This window comes from Citrus sinensis, chromosome 6 (assembly GCF_022201045.2).
Source record: "Citrus sinensis cultivar Valencia sweet orange chromosome 6, DVS_A1.0, whole genome shotgun sequence".
Lineage (NCBI taxonomy): Eukaryota > Viridiplantae > Streptophyta > Magnoliopsida > Sapindales > Rutaceae > Citrus > Citrus sinensis.
The window spans coordinates 19624229-19642448 of NC_068561.1; the positions used below are offsets into that span (position 1 = coordinate 19624229).

The 18220-nt window shown below is 32.5% G+C and overlaps 1 protein-coding gene across 1 annotated transcript; it reads right to left on the reverse strand.

Annotated features, from left to right (window-relative positions):
* Window positions 1-1432: 1432 nt before the first annotated feature.
* LOC102617452 (uncharacterized) lies at window positions 1433-7205 on the reverse strand. Its single transcript, XM_006492764.4, has 14 exons — window positions 7039-7205; window positions 6875-6944; window positions 6670-6771; window positions 6264-6513; window positions 5891-6150; window positions 5411-5564; window positions 5111-5220; window positions 4945-5032; window positions 4022-4357; window positions 3862-3936; window positions 2926-3503; window positions 2304-2412; window positions 2039-2218; window positions 1433-1903 (listed from the first exon to the last, which is right to left on the reverse strand). The coding sequence occupies exons 4-14, from the start codon at window positions 6432-6434 to the stop codon at window positions 1718-1720; spliced, it is 2247 nt and encodes a 748-aa protein (XP_006492827.1). The 5' UTR covers window positions 6435-6513; window positions 6670-6771; window positions 6875-6944; window positions 7039-7205; the 3' UTR covers window positions 1433-1717.
* Between the last annotated feature and the right edge of the window lie 11015 nt (window positions 7206-18220).

Sequence of the window (18220 nt, forward strand, 5' to 3'; positions counted from 1 at the left end):
GTTAAAGGTACTGTTTGGGGACCAAAATATTTATTCTATCGTATTAATTTTCACTTAATTTAAAAACTATGAAATCTTCTAACGAATATTATTGCTATGATTAGCCAATATGCTCATTATAAAGTTAAACTACAAAAACATATTTTGCCTATCCAAATGACAAGAGAGGGGGTTCCTAATATTAATTAATACATGAATAAAAATGCTCATGGTTTATAAGAACCATTTAAAAATAACAGAAGAATAAAGTTATTTTGTTTATTTAAAAGAGTAGTTGTAAAGCACAGCAATAATAACTATTATTTAATATCAGTAGTTTGAATTATAGGATATTATTGTGACTGAATTAAGCAGATGTACATGTTTCACTAAAAAAATTGGAGCTCAACAGATGAATAGACCATTCTTACCTGTAATTACATATATTTTAACATGAGATTTCCTTATCAATTAATTAATTAATTATTAAAATTTAGGCACTAACAAGTAAATAAAAGTTGTTAGTCATCTAACCATCCTTATCACGGAACAAAAGAACAAATGGAAATTCATAACTTAATGACCAAAATGAAATAATTAAATTGTTTCATTAATTATAGTTGACCTAACATCTATCTTTTCCGGTGGCCTAAGTATGCAATAACATGTCATTAGATGGGAAGCATCATGTAATCATTATCGAGTCTTTCTTGATTATAAATTTTTTTCCCACTATGTATAAAATAATTTAATTGCACGTCTCTTTCTCGAAGAACTATTTAAAGTTTGATTACCATAATAATTATCACATCCCAATATCAGCAGAGAATGACGATTTAATACATTATTTTTACTCAAGAGATACAGTCCCTAATGAATAATTTACCCAAAGACAAAAAGTTATAATTTACCCACTTCATTGAGTAAACTAATTACAATGTCATAATCATCGCATACATATAAAGAAAAAAAAAAGTATGGGCTATTAGAAGCACAACATATTAATCTCAAATGCATCTAAGGATTATTCTGCTAGCTCATTTGTTATTTCTCATAAATGAGATCAATCATGGTGGTTGATGAGGATTAAGAAATCAACATCAATAATACAAAAAGATATTATAAAACTTTGCATGAATGCAAGTTTAGAAAGAATAAACCAGACCATTACAGGCTCAAAGATTTAAGATCCAAAGAGGTTAAGCTGCGGTTGGTACTACACCAACTTGATAAATTGATGGTAATAATCATATGGTTGGGCCTACTCCCCGCAACCAACTCTTTCTTCATCATTAGTGATTACTAGTGCCAAGAAACCAAAGATGCAACACATTTTGGTCAGTTGATTTATATTTTTATTTAGCAAAATGGGGGGGGTGGGGGGGGGGGGGCTTGAAAAAAATGAACAAAACTTAAGGTCACTGTGGCTTCAGTTGTCGAATTGATGAAATGATTGATAAGGTCAATGCGATTTCATAATGTATATTTACCTCAAAAGAAGAATAAAAGAGAATCAAAGCGTGAGTTGGGACCATTTTGTTTAGATTGTAATGTAAAAAGCAATCTAATTATACAAAAGCGCTTTTGGTCCACCTCTTACCAATGATGATCTCAGTTTTCAAAATTCAAATAGTTGTGGGAATTTTAACATGGGATACCTCAGCAAGAACAAATTCTTGTAACCTTATGAAACAAAGATAGAAGCATGATTCCCACTATTGTTGGAGGAATTCAGTTATCAGAAACTTGTAGCAGCAACGGAAGTGTTCATCTCGTTCAAAATGCCGTAATAAGTGGTGAAATCTGAAGTAGTCCGAAAGTCAGGGATAAAATCCGAGAAAAATCTCAGAACTGCAGCCAGATGTTGTGAGTTGTTGGACGAACAAGCAGCTTGGAGAAACAATGCGGGCCGGACAGTAGTGACCTGAGAAAGACTCGTTCTTTAGTAAAAGCTAAGAAACATAACCTAGATTATGAAAGTTTCAAGCTATTAATAAAAACCATAAATTGAACTATATAGTTTTGAGAAGCAATTGGCACTTTTGTAAACTACAATTACCTGGTACTTCCGAGCATAACGTAAAGCTTCATTATAACGTCCATCTTGCACCAGTAACGACACATAGTCATGATGTAGAGAGAGCTGTCTTAGCATATCAAGACCGAGCTTCCTAGTTTGGATATTCTGCCGCCCTGACTCTAAAAGCTGCAGTGCAACTTCCTTCGACAGTTCAAGAATCTGTAGCAAAAAAAGATTCCTCATAAATCAAATTATTTTAGTAAATTGCCAGGAATATACATCAATAGAAGAGAGACTTTAAAACCTTGTTTGTAACAAACGATTCCAGCTCTGCATATCGCTCGTTGCGGGCCAGAAGTTGAATTGTCAAGACATAAAGATTTGGATGCACTTTGATCTTCTCCATATTCGTGCTGTACAGAAACAATAAATCAAATTGAATGGTAGAAAATTCAAACCCTATGCCTCCAATGCCCAGAATCATTCTTGTGACAATTTTATGCACTCTTATTATTCCTCCCTTAATAGTTCCGCATTAGCTTACATTGGGAATCTAACTCTTTTCTTCAAATTTTTCTGTAACATTGGTTATATGATCTCTAGGATTTTGCCTAAGCTTGTTCATTAGTATCAGTCACAAGTACGCAGGCAAAACAAGCATAGATCCATGAAGGCTCATTCAAAACCCAAATCAATCCTGGAAATAATGCACCCAAAACTTGATACCAACCACAAAAATGGCCTAAGGTAAAAAGGAGCAGTAACCTAATTGATATGAAATGTCAAACTTTGCACCAGCATCAATGCAGAGCTTGCTTAAGATATTGGTAGCAAGTGGCAGCACATCATGGCTGTACCACTTTTTAAAAAATGCTTGGACTAGCTATATTTTCAAAGAGCTGGATCACTGGAAACTGTTAACATACCTGCGAAGGAACTCAACGATGATGGAAACTAAGTAAGAAGGGTCACCCACCATCTCCTCCTCTACAGCAGCAAACACAAACTTGTACATCTCATCAGGTGAAATTGCTGGTGAAGTAAGTTCAGAGTCCTGCTGCTCCGAAATATTGACAAAAACAGGATTGTCACTTGGCCCAGAACTTTGAGCACCTGTTAGATTTACTCTATCCACTTTACCACCACCAAGTTGAAGATCTCTAGAGTCTGTTCTCAGGGGTGCCGAGCTGGCGTTTTCCTCAGACTCTGAAGCTGAAAATGTTGAAGCTCTACTGGGATATTCGCTGTCAACTCCAGCAGTAGATTCATGTCTGATGGATGTTCCGTCAATTCTACTGGTGGACACATCAGTGCTCGATCTAGCAACACTAGTATTTGCCACCCCTGAAGAAGTGCTCTCGGTCTTTATTCCCTTAAAATAACTGCCTGTTTTGAGTGAGAGTGAGTAAGAAGAAACCAAAACGTCTATGGCCTTGGAAACCATAGAGACAGGCCTACGTTCTAAAATAACAGTTCGTGCTATGCCCAAGCACAGTTGCTTTGTCTGAAACAGCAGAAATAATATATAATTATAATTTAATCTTATTGATTCACATTAGAGGAGTACAATATAATCACATATGGAAACAAAATTATTTCATGAGATGCAACAGATGCTTGTTGTAATTTCATTTTTATACGTACCTTAGTTCCAGTATCATTATTTCAGAGAACCAACATATTTTTAAATTTTTAACACTCATATGACAAGATCTACATTTTTAATGGGAAATTGATTGCATTCTTATTTATGAATGTGCCTAGTATGCTGTGGTACAAATAAGAGTAATTAATTTTCATTATGTGGAGAATGGGATGTAAAAGAAAACAAAACAAATATCAAAACATAAAATGCATTAAACCTTAATGGCCTCCAGTTTTCGCCGTTGCAAGAATTCTAATACGGATGGCGTTTCTGAGCTACTGGCAGCAATCGCCTACAGGAAAAGAAAGGGGCAATTCTTACAATAGTTAACTGATTGATAATAAAAAATGAGGTACTAGATAACTGATTGCACTTGCCTCTAAATCTAAATGGATCTTCCACAAAAAATTATTAGAAACATCGCAAATGAGGTCAGGGACAATAAAAGTCCAGTTATCTCCATAAATGATTCCTTCATGATCAATCTTATTATTGACTTCTGAACATTCACCATCTTTGCCACTGGATCGAGAGGAAGAAGAAAAAGACCTCGGGAATCCCCTCGACTGTAGAGGAAGTGGAGCAGATATGGGAGCCCGAGAATCTGCAAATATGTCATACAGTATAACAACCTTCGCATCTATTTGATGAACGAGTAGTACGTTATCAACCACACTCACAGCAATCTTGCTTGAATAAATTGGCAGAGATCCCTACATATTGAGATGAAAAATGAGAAAAATAATTCCAGAACAGATACACTGTGACGTTGAATTATGCAAGAATTTGTGGCCCAACAAAGAGATGTCGGCATAAATTAAAGTGCACCAAAAAACTTACTACTCTTATACAAATTTCAACTGTCTTCCAATTTTGCTTACAATGAGGAAACAGGGAAGGAACAAAAAATAGATCAGATATCCACGGATTTCAACATGAATGTTTGCTTTGTAGTTTGTACCTAGTGCCCACAGTCTAAATGACAATATATTCCAAGGATTGTCCAAAATTTGGTGACATCAATAAGCTCCATTTGTGCCTAAAGGCCGTGATTCACTTTACACAGAAGTGTCAATCACCCAACATTTCAATTCCAAGACTCTTCAGGTCCTCAAATTAAGATTTAAAATCCTATAACATCTATTGCAAAATTGCAGATTTTAAAGTAAATTTACGTAGTAACTGAGACCTAGGAAATGCATATTAATTGAAAACCAGTCGCTACCACAGAAACAAGTCTCATAATCAACTTGAAGAAAGGCACAAGTTCCAAATACAAGAAATCTAAGCGAGACAGTACCTGTTGTACGACAGCATCGCGGTAAAATCTATATGAGTGGAGTAGCATTGCAACTCTATCGACTTGTAAGCAATATATTCTACCATAGCTGTAAAAATCAAGAAGGCTTAAGATTTGCTCTCAGCAAAGAATGGGATTAACTAAATACAAAACATAAATAACCTACACAGTGACAATATAGACATCTTCAGCAGCTAGGACCGGCTTACTGTTGGCCTCAGGTTTAGCCATTGCCATATCAAACTTTGGCAAGCGAACTATCCCAGCAGATGAAAGCTGCACAAAGAAATAACATCTGCATCAAACCAATGAAAGAACTTGACAACAACTGAAGATGTTTATAGTGTTCATAAAACGATTTTCAGGCCCCTTTTCTCTGATATGGAAATATAACTTAACAAAGATATAATCTTTATCAGAAAGGGTACAAACAAAATTGAGCTAATTACAGAGTTGACAGCCATACCTGAAAACCAGTGAAAGTCCTGCACTGCATGCCAGAAGCAAGAAGAACCAATCGACTTTCATGAGTGTAGACATACCAACACACATTCAATTTCCTCATCTCCACCAAGTCAAGGGATTTTGCAACAGAATCATAAGCAAACAAGTCCAGCCCACTGTAATTGACTCCATTTTAGTGAAAGGTGAGTGTCAGGCTAGGATAAAATCAAAATGCAATTACAAGATTAAAAGTAAGCAATCACCCAGTCATTAAGACGTTGAAGTGTTCTTATAAACAAATAAGCCATTCCAATGGCTTGTAAGCATCAACCTAGAACATGGGTAACAATTTTATAGACACGACACTTGTTCCTCTAACACGCCATAACAAAGTTAGCACCAAATTATTGGTAAACATATCTATATGTAACCATTTCAACCCAAAAATTAAAAAAAAAAAATTCTAGACAATTCCAGAAACTGCATAGAAACTTCCCTTTACCTGTTCTTTACAACGACAAAGTCACACAATGGGCAGTCCGTCCAGAAAAATCCCAATATATTCTCCGAATCAGACCTACACCTATGGCTAAAAGCTTCTGAAGTTTCTCTTATCCAAAACTGTATCTCAGAGCTGGACCGCTGAATTGCTATAAGCTTTGTATCTAGAGAAAATCTAATGCTTAAAATTGGCCCTTCAGGTATTGAATCAGAGGTAGAAGTGGCAAGAGGATTGAAGGGAACAGTTTTCCACGAAAAGATCTGTTGAGTAAACAGGACAAACTAATCAAACAGCAATAACAAAATAAATGCTCATTAAACAATAACTAAAATGCACTTCAAATTCATGTTAAATTGCAAAATCAACACTCTACCTGGTTAGATGTCGAGGAGATGAGTAACTTAGTTCCATCATCGTAATGTAAACCCCTTGATTCAGGAATGCTGCAACGCAGAGGCGGGTATTGTATATAAACATGTGAAAGTGCACCAGAACCACTTAAACCAATACTAGGCTGCGAACTTGATGATGCCTTTCCAGACATGTTTCTAAGTTACTCGTAATCAGTTTACTCCTCCAGATATTAACAGAAGTGAAGCGGACGATTAGGCCTTTCCTCGAAGCTAATAAGCAAGAACAAAAAGCATGATGTTAAGAGCAACATCTTCTAAAACAGTACAAACGCGCGAGCATCATGCTTTCTCACGCATAATGCAAGATAATTCCTCCTTCCATACACTAAAAACATATCTTGTAATTAAAGAAACACAATGTGATACCGTATTTTGCATGCAATTCTTTAACGCGAGAAATTGTTTCAAGCACATATCACGCTCAACTTCCGGGACTTTTGCAGCGACACAACCTCCGTATTCTTTCGCCTGCAAAGAATTAATTTTTTATTTTTTCAAAATAATCATCAACCAAAGACAGCACTCGGCAGATTTCAAAAAGGTTATTCCCTGCCACGTGGCGAAAACAAACCTGGGCAGCACAATTCACTAAGATTCGATTAAGCACAGACTGTGTTTTCTTTTCCTTCATTGCAACAGAACTGTAACACAAATTAACATATTATCATTAAACTTTGGAACAAAAAAAATCCAAAACTAACAGCCAAAAGATTTTCAGAATTTCAATTAAAATACCTGGAAATGGGTCATATAGGGATTTCGTAGACTTGATTAATTCTTGGCTTTTGAAATTTAGAAAGCGTTTGTGATTTTGTTACTGGAATCAGAGAGATCGATTCTGTTTTCTGTATACCTAACAGTCCTGCTTTGTGAAATCGTGTTTGAACTGCGGATTTGCAGCTGATTCGTAAAACTGCCACGTAGCCGTTCGGGCCCTTTGTGATTGTGGCATCTCGACCCATATCACAAACAAGCCCAATAATAGAATCGCTATTGGCCTATCGTCTGTTGGCTTGTCTACTCTAACAAAAATGGGCGTGACACAGAGTTTCTATTTCACCCCAGCATCTTTTCTAACTCTACCTACAGCAGTCCAACTTGTTTGCTCCTTAAATTGCTTTAAGCCCAAAACTTTTCTCTCAAGGAAGAGTGATGCTGTACTTCCAATGGTATATACAATAATAATTTTTTTTATATATTTACTTTTATAACCGTCACTTTGCAATTTAACCCCCCCCTTAAAACACAAGTGAACTGCACCCACAAGATAATGCTCACTAGATTAGAGATGGTAAAAAAAACTTGGGTTGGTCCAGTTTATTCCCATGAGTTTTGACTCGATCTACCCACATGAGGGCTTGGATAAGGGTTTAGAAAAAAAGTCCGAATTTAGCACAAGTCCTCTATTTTTAAAAAAAATTAAATTTATAAATTATAATAATAAATTCAAATTTGAAAAATAATGGAAAAATAAAAAAAGTAAGCTTAAATTTCCTAATTTATATGTCAATAATGAATCAAAAAAATTATAATTATAATATTAAACTATCTTTTAAGTGTTAATTAATTAAGAATGTGTTTCAATTAGAGAATCCAATATTAAAAAATTAAATCCCTAAACTTTTATTTACTTTATTTATTATTTTATTATGAAATATATTTTTTTAATTCATTATTAATTATAACAACTTGATTATTATTAACCCATTTTAAGTTTACAACAATTTTAAAAAATTAAAAAAATGAGTAAAAGCCCAAGCCCAATCCTTACACTTCTTATCTAATGAGTGTGGGTCAGGGTTTGAAAAAGCGCAGACCAAACCCTTAATTTGCCAACCCTACACTAAATATCCTCAGATGAAGGATAAGACAAAGTTATGCCATACTTACAATAAAATCTTGATTAAATAATGGGTTTTACCAATCTCAACGGGGTTAATATACTACGTAGTAATTCAATTAATTAATTATTGTCTTTCAATACTATTAATATATAGAGGATATACTATATTACATTTCCCCCCCTTTTCTAGAGTTGTAGTCTCATGATCAATATTTGGTTTCTGTCCATATGTCCTTATAATTAATCCTATGGGAGTGGGACTCTAGGTTAATAAAAGGATTTTTTTTTTTTTGGTTAATTGCCAAAAGATTGAAATAATTAATATCACCTAATAAGATTTCCCTTGTTATTGTATATGAACGTTTAAGTAGCACTCAATTCCCTAGTTAGAAATATATTTAACCTACATTGATCATTCACCATTTATAACTTGAAACATCCAAAGCCATGCCATCAAAGCAAATAATTAGGGTTTGCAGTTGTAATATTACTTTAAATGACAAATCTTAAAATCAGAACCTGTTGGATTTCCAGCTATAAAAAGTTCCAAAATTATCATCATCTCATAGATTTTTTTTTCTTTTTCTTTTTCCTAGAATATGAAATGTTTCCTAAATTAACTAATAACTTAGTTTACTCAAAAACAAGAAGAATTGTTTACGGGTTATCTAAGAAAGAGACAAACAAGGAAAATGTATTATTAATTTGTATTAATTGGTTAAAATTTCCAATCAAAAGTCTTAATTTAGGTTTAAGAAAGAGACAAATAAGGAAAATGTATTATTAATTTGTATTAATTGGTTAAAATTTCCAATCAAAAGTCTTAATTTAGGTTATCTTACGTATCTTACAATGCCCAGAGAAAGCAAATAATTATTACGATGGAATTGCTCAACCAAAACTAATACATCAAAATCGGGGGCCGCATATAGATTTCACTCGACTTGCAGTTGATGAAGTAGTTCACTAGTAATGATCAATCAAAAAATTGGCTAGAGTCATATCAACCTTTGACACAAAAATTGCTATTATGAGTCAAAAGGATTACTAACTTAAGTATCTAGAACTAGTTAATTAAAGTTGCATAATATGTTAGATTCAAAGTATTAGCATATACAGATTTATCAAGATACCGCATTAACGGACTCTGATAAAGAAAACTAAACTTGCACGATCTGATTTACACTGCCTAAACCATGAAACTTGAAATATAAAACGTCAAAAATGTAAATTTCGATGTAACAAATTTGGTTTTTTTTTTTTTTTTTTTTTTTTTTTTTTTTGCATTTGTAATATAATACACAAAATGTAAGGGTACGCGGCCAAAGTTATGAATGCTAGATGTCTTATCTTTTGGGGGTTGCAATGCTTTCCATCAACCAGGGCAAATCAAGGGCCCCTACTCTTAACACATTAGAAGAAAAAGTCAATTAGGTTTTTTATGTGTGGTCGAAGATGGGCAAACAAAAGGAGATACAAACAATAAACATAGGAGAGTACTTGTTTTTCACAAGCCATATGAAAAAGGAGAGGGCACTGGGCAGTACTCGTTTTGAGGACCATTCAAAAATTGAAAACAAAAGAGGCAAAATAAAATGAGAAACCCTAATAAAGAGCAAGCGGTAGTTAATTATCAAAGAAAGTACTTTGGCCCACATGCAACTAAATTTGTGGGGGTTCTATAATGAACCAAGTACCAATAATAACAACGTACCGCTGCAAACAAGAGAGAAATGTCAAGTCATTCATGTTTCGTACATTTTCAGAAAATATTAAAGTAAAAAGAAAAAAGAAAAATTAATGCTAAATTGTGCAATAATAATTCCGTGTAAGAAGTTTGTACAGTTACCAATTAGGTTTATGTTCATACAACTGACCAAAAAGAAAAAGATTGTACCAAAACAATAATAATGTTTAGCCAGTCGAGGAAAGATTCTCTTGTCGAGGAAATTTTTCACTAGGGTCCATGAGCACTTTTATTATCTAAAAAAATAGTACGCTCCCTATTATTATTTCTTATTAAAAAGGAGGAGATGGGTAGAATTTAAATTAATTTTAGATATAGAGTTATTTATACTTTAAAAGTTATTCCGAGTACTTATATTGTAAAAATTTATTTATTATAAAAAAAACTCGTGACATAAAAAATTTCAAACACCCATTTAGCACACTCATTCTCTTATTTTTTAAAAATAATAATAAGTATTAAATAGTCAATAATTACCAATAATACATCGCCTAATACGCTAAAAAATAAGGCTATATTTAGCTTAAGAGTCGGTTTGGGAATGCTGTAACTTTTAAAATAATTGTTACTAGCTATGTTGTAGAAATAATTAGCTGTGAAGAGAATCAGTTAAGTGTTTGATAAACTTTATTTTCAGAAGTACTGTGAGTTTTGAAAGTAGTTATAGACGTTTAGTAAATTTTACTATTAAACTATTGAGAGACAACAAATGACTAAAATACTCATAATATAGAATAAAATTTACTTATACAGATAAAAGAATATTTTTAATTGTTTATTAAAATAATTTTAACTAAAAATAAAATCTATAATATATTGATTTTAATTTTTTATTTTTTTTCTCTTAAAACAATTTATAATCAAATTTATAATATAGTGATAATAATTTGACCAACAAATTGATATTAATAAATTTATATTGATGAATTATAACAAAAATTTATTAAAATATTGATTTTATTTCCAATTTGAATAAGGATAATTTTGGATTTAGGTAATAATTTTAAGGATATTTATAGAAGCGAAAAAGCCCTTCTCATCCCTAGGGTTTCATGTAATACCCTATTTCATCCTTACTTTTTAGACAATAGCCCAAAACATCCTTCCGTTAACTCACCGTTAGTTGAATGTTGTTTGTTAGTAATTCATTAAGGGTAAAAAATGATTTTTCATCAAAGAGAAAATTAGAAAAATAAACAAAAGTTGACATATAATTAAAAATAATTTTATCTAATCCCACTAAACAGGAAATACAAAAAAATATGAAAAACTTATATTTCAAGCAATTCTTTTTTCACTTCTTTCTATTTCGACGGCACGAAAGCCCTATAAACCCTAGATCTAAGTACCAAAAATATCATAATTTTCTTATTCATATAAGTATACTCTTTAATTATACTATAAAATGGCTTGAATTGAGTTGAATATAAAGAATATATTCGGCACATGCAAGCACATAAAAATTGGTAGTATTTTTGAGTTTTTAATTACAGTTTTTCCTCATGGCAATTATTCAATGGCTATATTAAACTATATCGTCGTTGATTTCATTTAAGAAAACATTAATGAATTTTGCATGTTTTATAGTGTTATTTAATTGTGTAAAAAAATTATTTTAATATAGTTTGTATCACTATAATGAAAAATCCTATTTTGCCCTCAATGGATTACTAGTTAACGACTTTTCACTGACGGTGAGTTAACGGAAAGATATTTTAGTCTATTGTTTGAAAAGTATGGATGAAATGAGTTATTACATTAAACCCTAGGGATGAAAATATCTTTTTCCCTTTTATAGAATTGTATTAAAGGATAAAATTGATTTTCAAAATCAAAATCTAAAAGTTACTCTTCCCTATTTTTCAAAATCAGTTGTCGGAGGAGCTGATTTTGATAGAAGTGATTTTTTTTTTACCAAACACTAAAATTAGCTTTTATATTTTCAAAATCACTTTTAAACCTCCCAAAAGTAATCTCAAACAAGCCCTGAGTATTATAAATTAGGACATTGTCTGAACCTCAAGCCTAAATTAGGGTAATGTCTAACCAAAAAATATGATTATGAATACTATTAAGAACTAAAACCAAAAAGAAAATAAAAAGCTCCACACATTAAAGTCTCATGAAAAACTTCGGAATTTTAAGGGACTAGCCTATCTACCTTAACTATTGTAAATAAAAATCACTTTCCAATTGGAAAAATGATATAGTTCAGTGTTCGTAACAACACATACTACCACCAACAACACAACATAAACACCAACAACACAATACAAACATGAAAAAACATCAAAACAAAACGAAAAAAATTACAAAAGAAAACACAACAAACCACATAGAGACACTAAAACAAGGTGACTACTTGGATAATCTACTCAATGAATTTCTTATGAGGCCATCAGATCGTTGAAGCACCACTTTTAAAGCCAATTCTAACTCTAAAACAAGTTTACTTTCTCGATTTGGACATTGTAGCAGCATTATGGATACCAAGAACAACCTCCTTGAGCAAGGACACCATAACAATTAAAATGGCAGCAAACAATCAAACAACAGTGGCGGCAACAATAGCAGCATCATCAGTAGCAACACACTAATAGTAACACTAACACTATTACTAACATTAAAACTAATACTAATAATTAGAGTTGGCAAAATAAGTCATTGAGTCAACTTCGTATGATGTCAAATTCAGGCTAACTCAGACATAACTCATTTAAAATCATGTCAATCATTGAGACCCTAACCCAACAAAAAAAAGGTAATTAATTTAATGAGATTTACAACACACACACACACACACACACACACATATAATATTATTTATTGATGTTATAAAATATACATATCTATCACAATCAATATATATATATATATATACAAAATTAATATTATATATCGATATTATAAAATATATATGTCTACCAATATTTTACACATTTTCACTATTAGAGTGATGATATAACCACAAATTTTTATACAAACTTATTTTGTATAAATTGATTTGGTATTAATTTATTGGGTGAATGAAAATACAAAATAATATAAATAAATCATGTGGGTCAAGAGATATTTAATTTAACCAATTTTATCATACCACATCAGTTTGTACAAAATAAATTTATACAAGAGTTTATAGCTATATTATTACTCAGAATTATATAAATAAAACTAGGGGTGGGCAAAATAACCGATCCGACCCGATCCGATCCGAAATAAATCGGGTTCGGATCGGATCGGATTGACCATAATACCCGATCGGATGAAATGTTGCCAACCCGATCGGATTATAATCGGATCGGGTGAAATCCGATCCGATCCGACAACCCGAACGGGTTGGCTTAAAGAAGAAAGTAAACAACCCTCACTGATTACAGCACACATGCATCCAGCAACAAGCAGTCAAGCACCAGTGACGCCACAGAGCACAGGACTACAGACCACACGCTACACAGCCTCACACACCACACACGTATACGGCACACATCACAGAGATGGAGGCACAAAACCAGTAGAGATAGAGGCACAAAAACAGTAGAGATAAAGGCACAAAAACAATAGACCACACACTCAACGCACCCAGCCACACCCAGCAGCCTCACTCCCCTCCCTCACGCCTCACGGCCTCCCCCTCAAGCCTCAACGAGAGACCACACGGCACACACCAACCCTTGCTCCCCTCCCTCACGCCTCATGGGTCACTGCCCCACCCTCAAGTCAACACTCAACATCGCCAACGCCAAGTAAAAACACACACACACACACACAGCCGCAGCCAACACATGCTTGCCGCAATCACCGCCGCCGCCAACCACCAGTCGATCTACTGCCCCGCGAGGACTGCGACCAGATCTGCTGCTACCGCCTACCGATCTGCTGTCTCCACGCCTCCACACACTTCATCACCAAGTTTCTCCTCCAAGTTCCATTCGAAATCCAGCAAGCGGCAGCCGAATTTTTGTTTTGAGTTTGGATTTTTGAGTTTAGTTCAAATACGAACAGTTGTAATGTGTAATAAATTATATAACATATGTTAAATCATTGATTAGGAATTGTTAACCGAACCCGATCCGAACCAAATTAAACCTGATTTTTTTATCCGATCCGATCCGATCCGAATATAATTCGGATCGGATTGGGTCGGGTTGTCAATTCGGGTTGAATTCGGATGAGTTTTTGTTCGACCCGATCAACCCGAAATCCGATCGGGTTGATCCGAACCCGATCCGAATCCGATTTTGCTCAGCCCTAAATAAAACATCATATATACAATCATCTTAAAAAAAATCATGTCCCAATATTTGAGTTTTGATGATGAGAACCTACAAATTGATTTAGAATAGAAAATATAATTATGTCATTAATAGCATAAATAAATCAAAAACTTAACCCCCACCCAACATGGAAAAAATCTTGTCAACTGGAACATGTTCCATTTAATAATTGTATCAAATTTGATGACTCATATCTATTTATTTGTGTCATGTTCATATCGGATAATCAAATACTGTCAAATTTTGCCACTAGCAAAAATAAAAAAGAAAAACTATAGAAAAGTTAAAACAATAAAAATGAAAATCGGTTGGAATTTGTTTGTTTTTGGGCCTCTGTCACAGTGGTGGTTGGGGGAAAGATGTGGCTATGTCTGGCTTGGGGCGTTGCTGAGTGTCGGCAGGTAGTTAGTGGGACTTGCAGCTTGGAGTTAGGATGTGGGTGGCGGTGGCATTTACGGTTTGTAGGTGGTCGACTTTCAGAGGCGACGACTTGGAATTTGTAAACGATTGATTTGCGGTGGCGTCAAGCTTGTTGAAAACTGAGAAACGGTGGCAGTGGTAAGGTTTTGTGCTTTTTGTCCTGGTGTTTAGGTGTTAAGGGGGTTATGTTGGAGGGGCTTCTATTGAAGAGAAAAGAAGAGAAAAATTGAGTAAATCATAAAAAAATTTACTCGCACGAACGAAGCTCAATTTGATGTCCAATTCTCTGACCTTTAAACTCTAAAAGTTGTTAATCTAACCATTGAAAAAAAAAAAACAACTCGATATGTTAGAAAATTTTCAGATTATAACACAAAAAATCATTGATTTTTTTTTTTTGTTTAAGCAACTCAATATGTTGAACATTTATTGTAAGGTTCAGTGTTGTTCATAAGAGTCTAAAAGTAGAAAATCTAGTGTCATTGTGTCACAAAAAGGAAGATTGAGTATGTGAATGTCCTTAGTAGGAAGTGAACATATGCAGAAAGAAAGGAGTCAGCGGTGCTCTCTGTTGTGCAAATTTTATTGAACTCGCAAGTGCATGAATCTATTGTAGAATATATCAACAGTCACGAATGTCGATCCCACGAGAAGGTGGATTTTAATTCCGTGTAGAGTTAATTTTCTAAGTGGGTGGTTGGATTTGTGGTGAAAATGATTTAAATTATCCTAAAATTTAAATTAGAATGGTGAGAATAAGTTAAAGCAAAAACTATTAAAATGAAGCGTTTGAGTTTCTGGATCTGCACTCAACATGCACCATGAGCTTAATATTCCTTATTAGTCCAATTAAATCATGAGGAGGGTTTCCACTTCTCATGAACCTCGCTCCAATAAATATGGTGCTAAGTGCTTATTGTGCCAAATAGTAATAACCTTGCACAATGGAGGCGGTTATACTAGTACAATATCTAGACAAGATTATTACTATATGTCGACGAAAAGTCAAAACATCCACAAAAATTAGAGGGGAAGAGAAAGTAAATTTACCAAATTAAGCCCGTGGAACATATTGAGACTTCACTTTCAACCCAAACTTGAAAGAAAATTAGTTACTCATAATTAAACTAGGGGTAAAATGAAAATTTATTAAAATACATAGAAAATACAAGATAAAGAAGGAATTACAGAAAATAGAGCTCAAAAATGAATTTAGGGTGCCAAATTAGGGGGGAGCCCCTTATTTATAGATATAATGAGTAAATCATAGCCATCAGATTAAAACAATTTGGACGTTTAGGATTGTGACATGTGGCAAGTTCTGATTGGATAGAACACATCATTAGGGCTATCATTTCGTGTATATACATGTACCGTACTCACGTTTTTCGATCCACTAACATACTGTCACGTCACTGGTCAACGTCATATCATCAGTCAACACCATATAAGCAGTCAATGTTAGATTATTCGTCCAATCGAATACTGCCACATCATTGGTCAGTGGCACATCATCGTACCGTATATGTGAACAGTGTCATGAACAATATTGTACATGCGAACAGTGTCGTTTATTATTTTATGCTCCTCCTAAGGTTTTCGACTGTTCTGAGTTTAAAATTATTGTCCGTTTTGCTATATAATCTCTCCTTCATTGTGAAATGACCATGATGCCTCCTAAAATACATAAAATACTTCACTATAATAAAACACACATAATTAAATTACAAATGACTTAAATACATAAAAGTAGGGAAGTGAGACTTGAAGTGTAAAATAACGATTTTCTCCTTTATAAATATAAACTTTCTAGCACTCAACACTTTTTTCTTCATATGGTTTTTGTTTTAGGCTTGTTTGGTATAACTAATTTAATAAACATAAGTGTTTATTTAATCTCATAAGCTCTTATAATAATTTTTGTTGTTGTTTGGTTGTTTTTCTAATAGAGCTTTTGAAGGTTAAATAAGTTATTTTGCCTCTACTAGTAAAAGCTTAAATTTTAGATTTTTTGGAATAGAGGTTGAATTTTTTTTAAATGTTAAAATATCTAAAATATCATTTACTTGTTTAACAATCATATTTTATTCTTTTCATAATATAACTTTAAAAAACTTGTCTATTAAAGTAATTTCATAAATTTTTAATAAAATCTCTTATTGACAACCAAATAATTAAAATCTTTTTGGTAAAATCTCTTATTTATAAAAGTTCTACTCAAATAAGTTTTATTTGAAAAGTTGTACCAAACGGAGTCTTAATTTTAAACATGAGAAACGAATCTAGTGCTAAAAAAAAGACATATAATTTTTAAAATGTTTTAAGTAAGTTTTTCTTACAATTTCTCATCCACCATATTTTAAAATTTTTGCTTCTATGATTTAGAATTTCTCATTTAATCATGTTAAATTTTCTTGCCCGATCATAAAACTTATCTTCATTTTAATGATTCATTCAACTATGTAAGTAATAAGTGATTGTTCATGAAAGTTCTGTTACTTAAATAACTTTTCTTTTTAAGTGTTGGGATGGGTAACTTCTTTACACCATTTTGACTAATAGCAGTGATGGACCAGAGAATTTATTTAGAGGAAGTTACTCTTATTAAATAAGATACTAAATTTAAATAACAACTTTAGCCACAAAAAAAATTAATTAATTAAGTATATAAACTTTAAATTGATTAAATTGGGAAATAAATTTACAAGTGGAAACTACTATTAAAGTCGATTTTTGATTAGATTAAAACTGGCTTGTGGGGGACTAAACTTTTTAATTCATTTAAAGAAAGAAAGACTTATGATACAGGAAAGTAAGAAAGTCTGTTGCTACGAGCTTAAATGAGTTTATTATATACGGGGTCTAAATGAATTTATTTAATAGGGTAAAAGCTTGTTTAGTCTCTATATTATGAGGTTAGTGCCCATTTAGTCACTATATTTTTAAAAACACCTCAAAAAGCCTCTGTTACTAAATATTGACACTCATGCCATTATCTTTTATTCTTTTTAACTTGCTTTTACAATATAACACTCTTACAATAATGTTTCTTTTTTGGATATTAATAAAAAATTAGATTATCAAATTAAACTCAAAAATAAAATAAAAACAAGAAATGTATATATTAATTTTTGTGGAAGCTCACATATGTCTAAAAAATTAATGTTGTAAAAAATTACATTATCAATTTTTTAGAAAAATTAATATTTTAACTCAAGAGAGTGTTCCACAAAAATTAATATATATTTTTATTTTTATTTTTTGGTGTTAAACTAGTAATTTATTTTTTTCTTTTTAATAATGTATAAAAAAATTATTATAATAGGGTAATATTGTAAAAATAAGTTAAAATGAACAAAAGATAATGGCAAAAGCGTCAATAATTTAATGGTAGGGATGATTTGAGGTATTTTAAAAAATATAGAAATTAAACAGACACTAACTTCAAAATATAAGAACTAAACAAACTTTTACTTTATTTAATATGATAAATGCAACTACATCTGTGATAAAGTTTTGAATATAATGTCAGTCAATAGTTTATCATTCAAAATTAAGAAAGAAACTTATAATATAATGTTTAAGAAAATAAACGTTGCTTCAAATTCAAAGCTATGTCTACAATAAGAGATC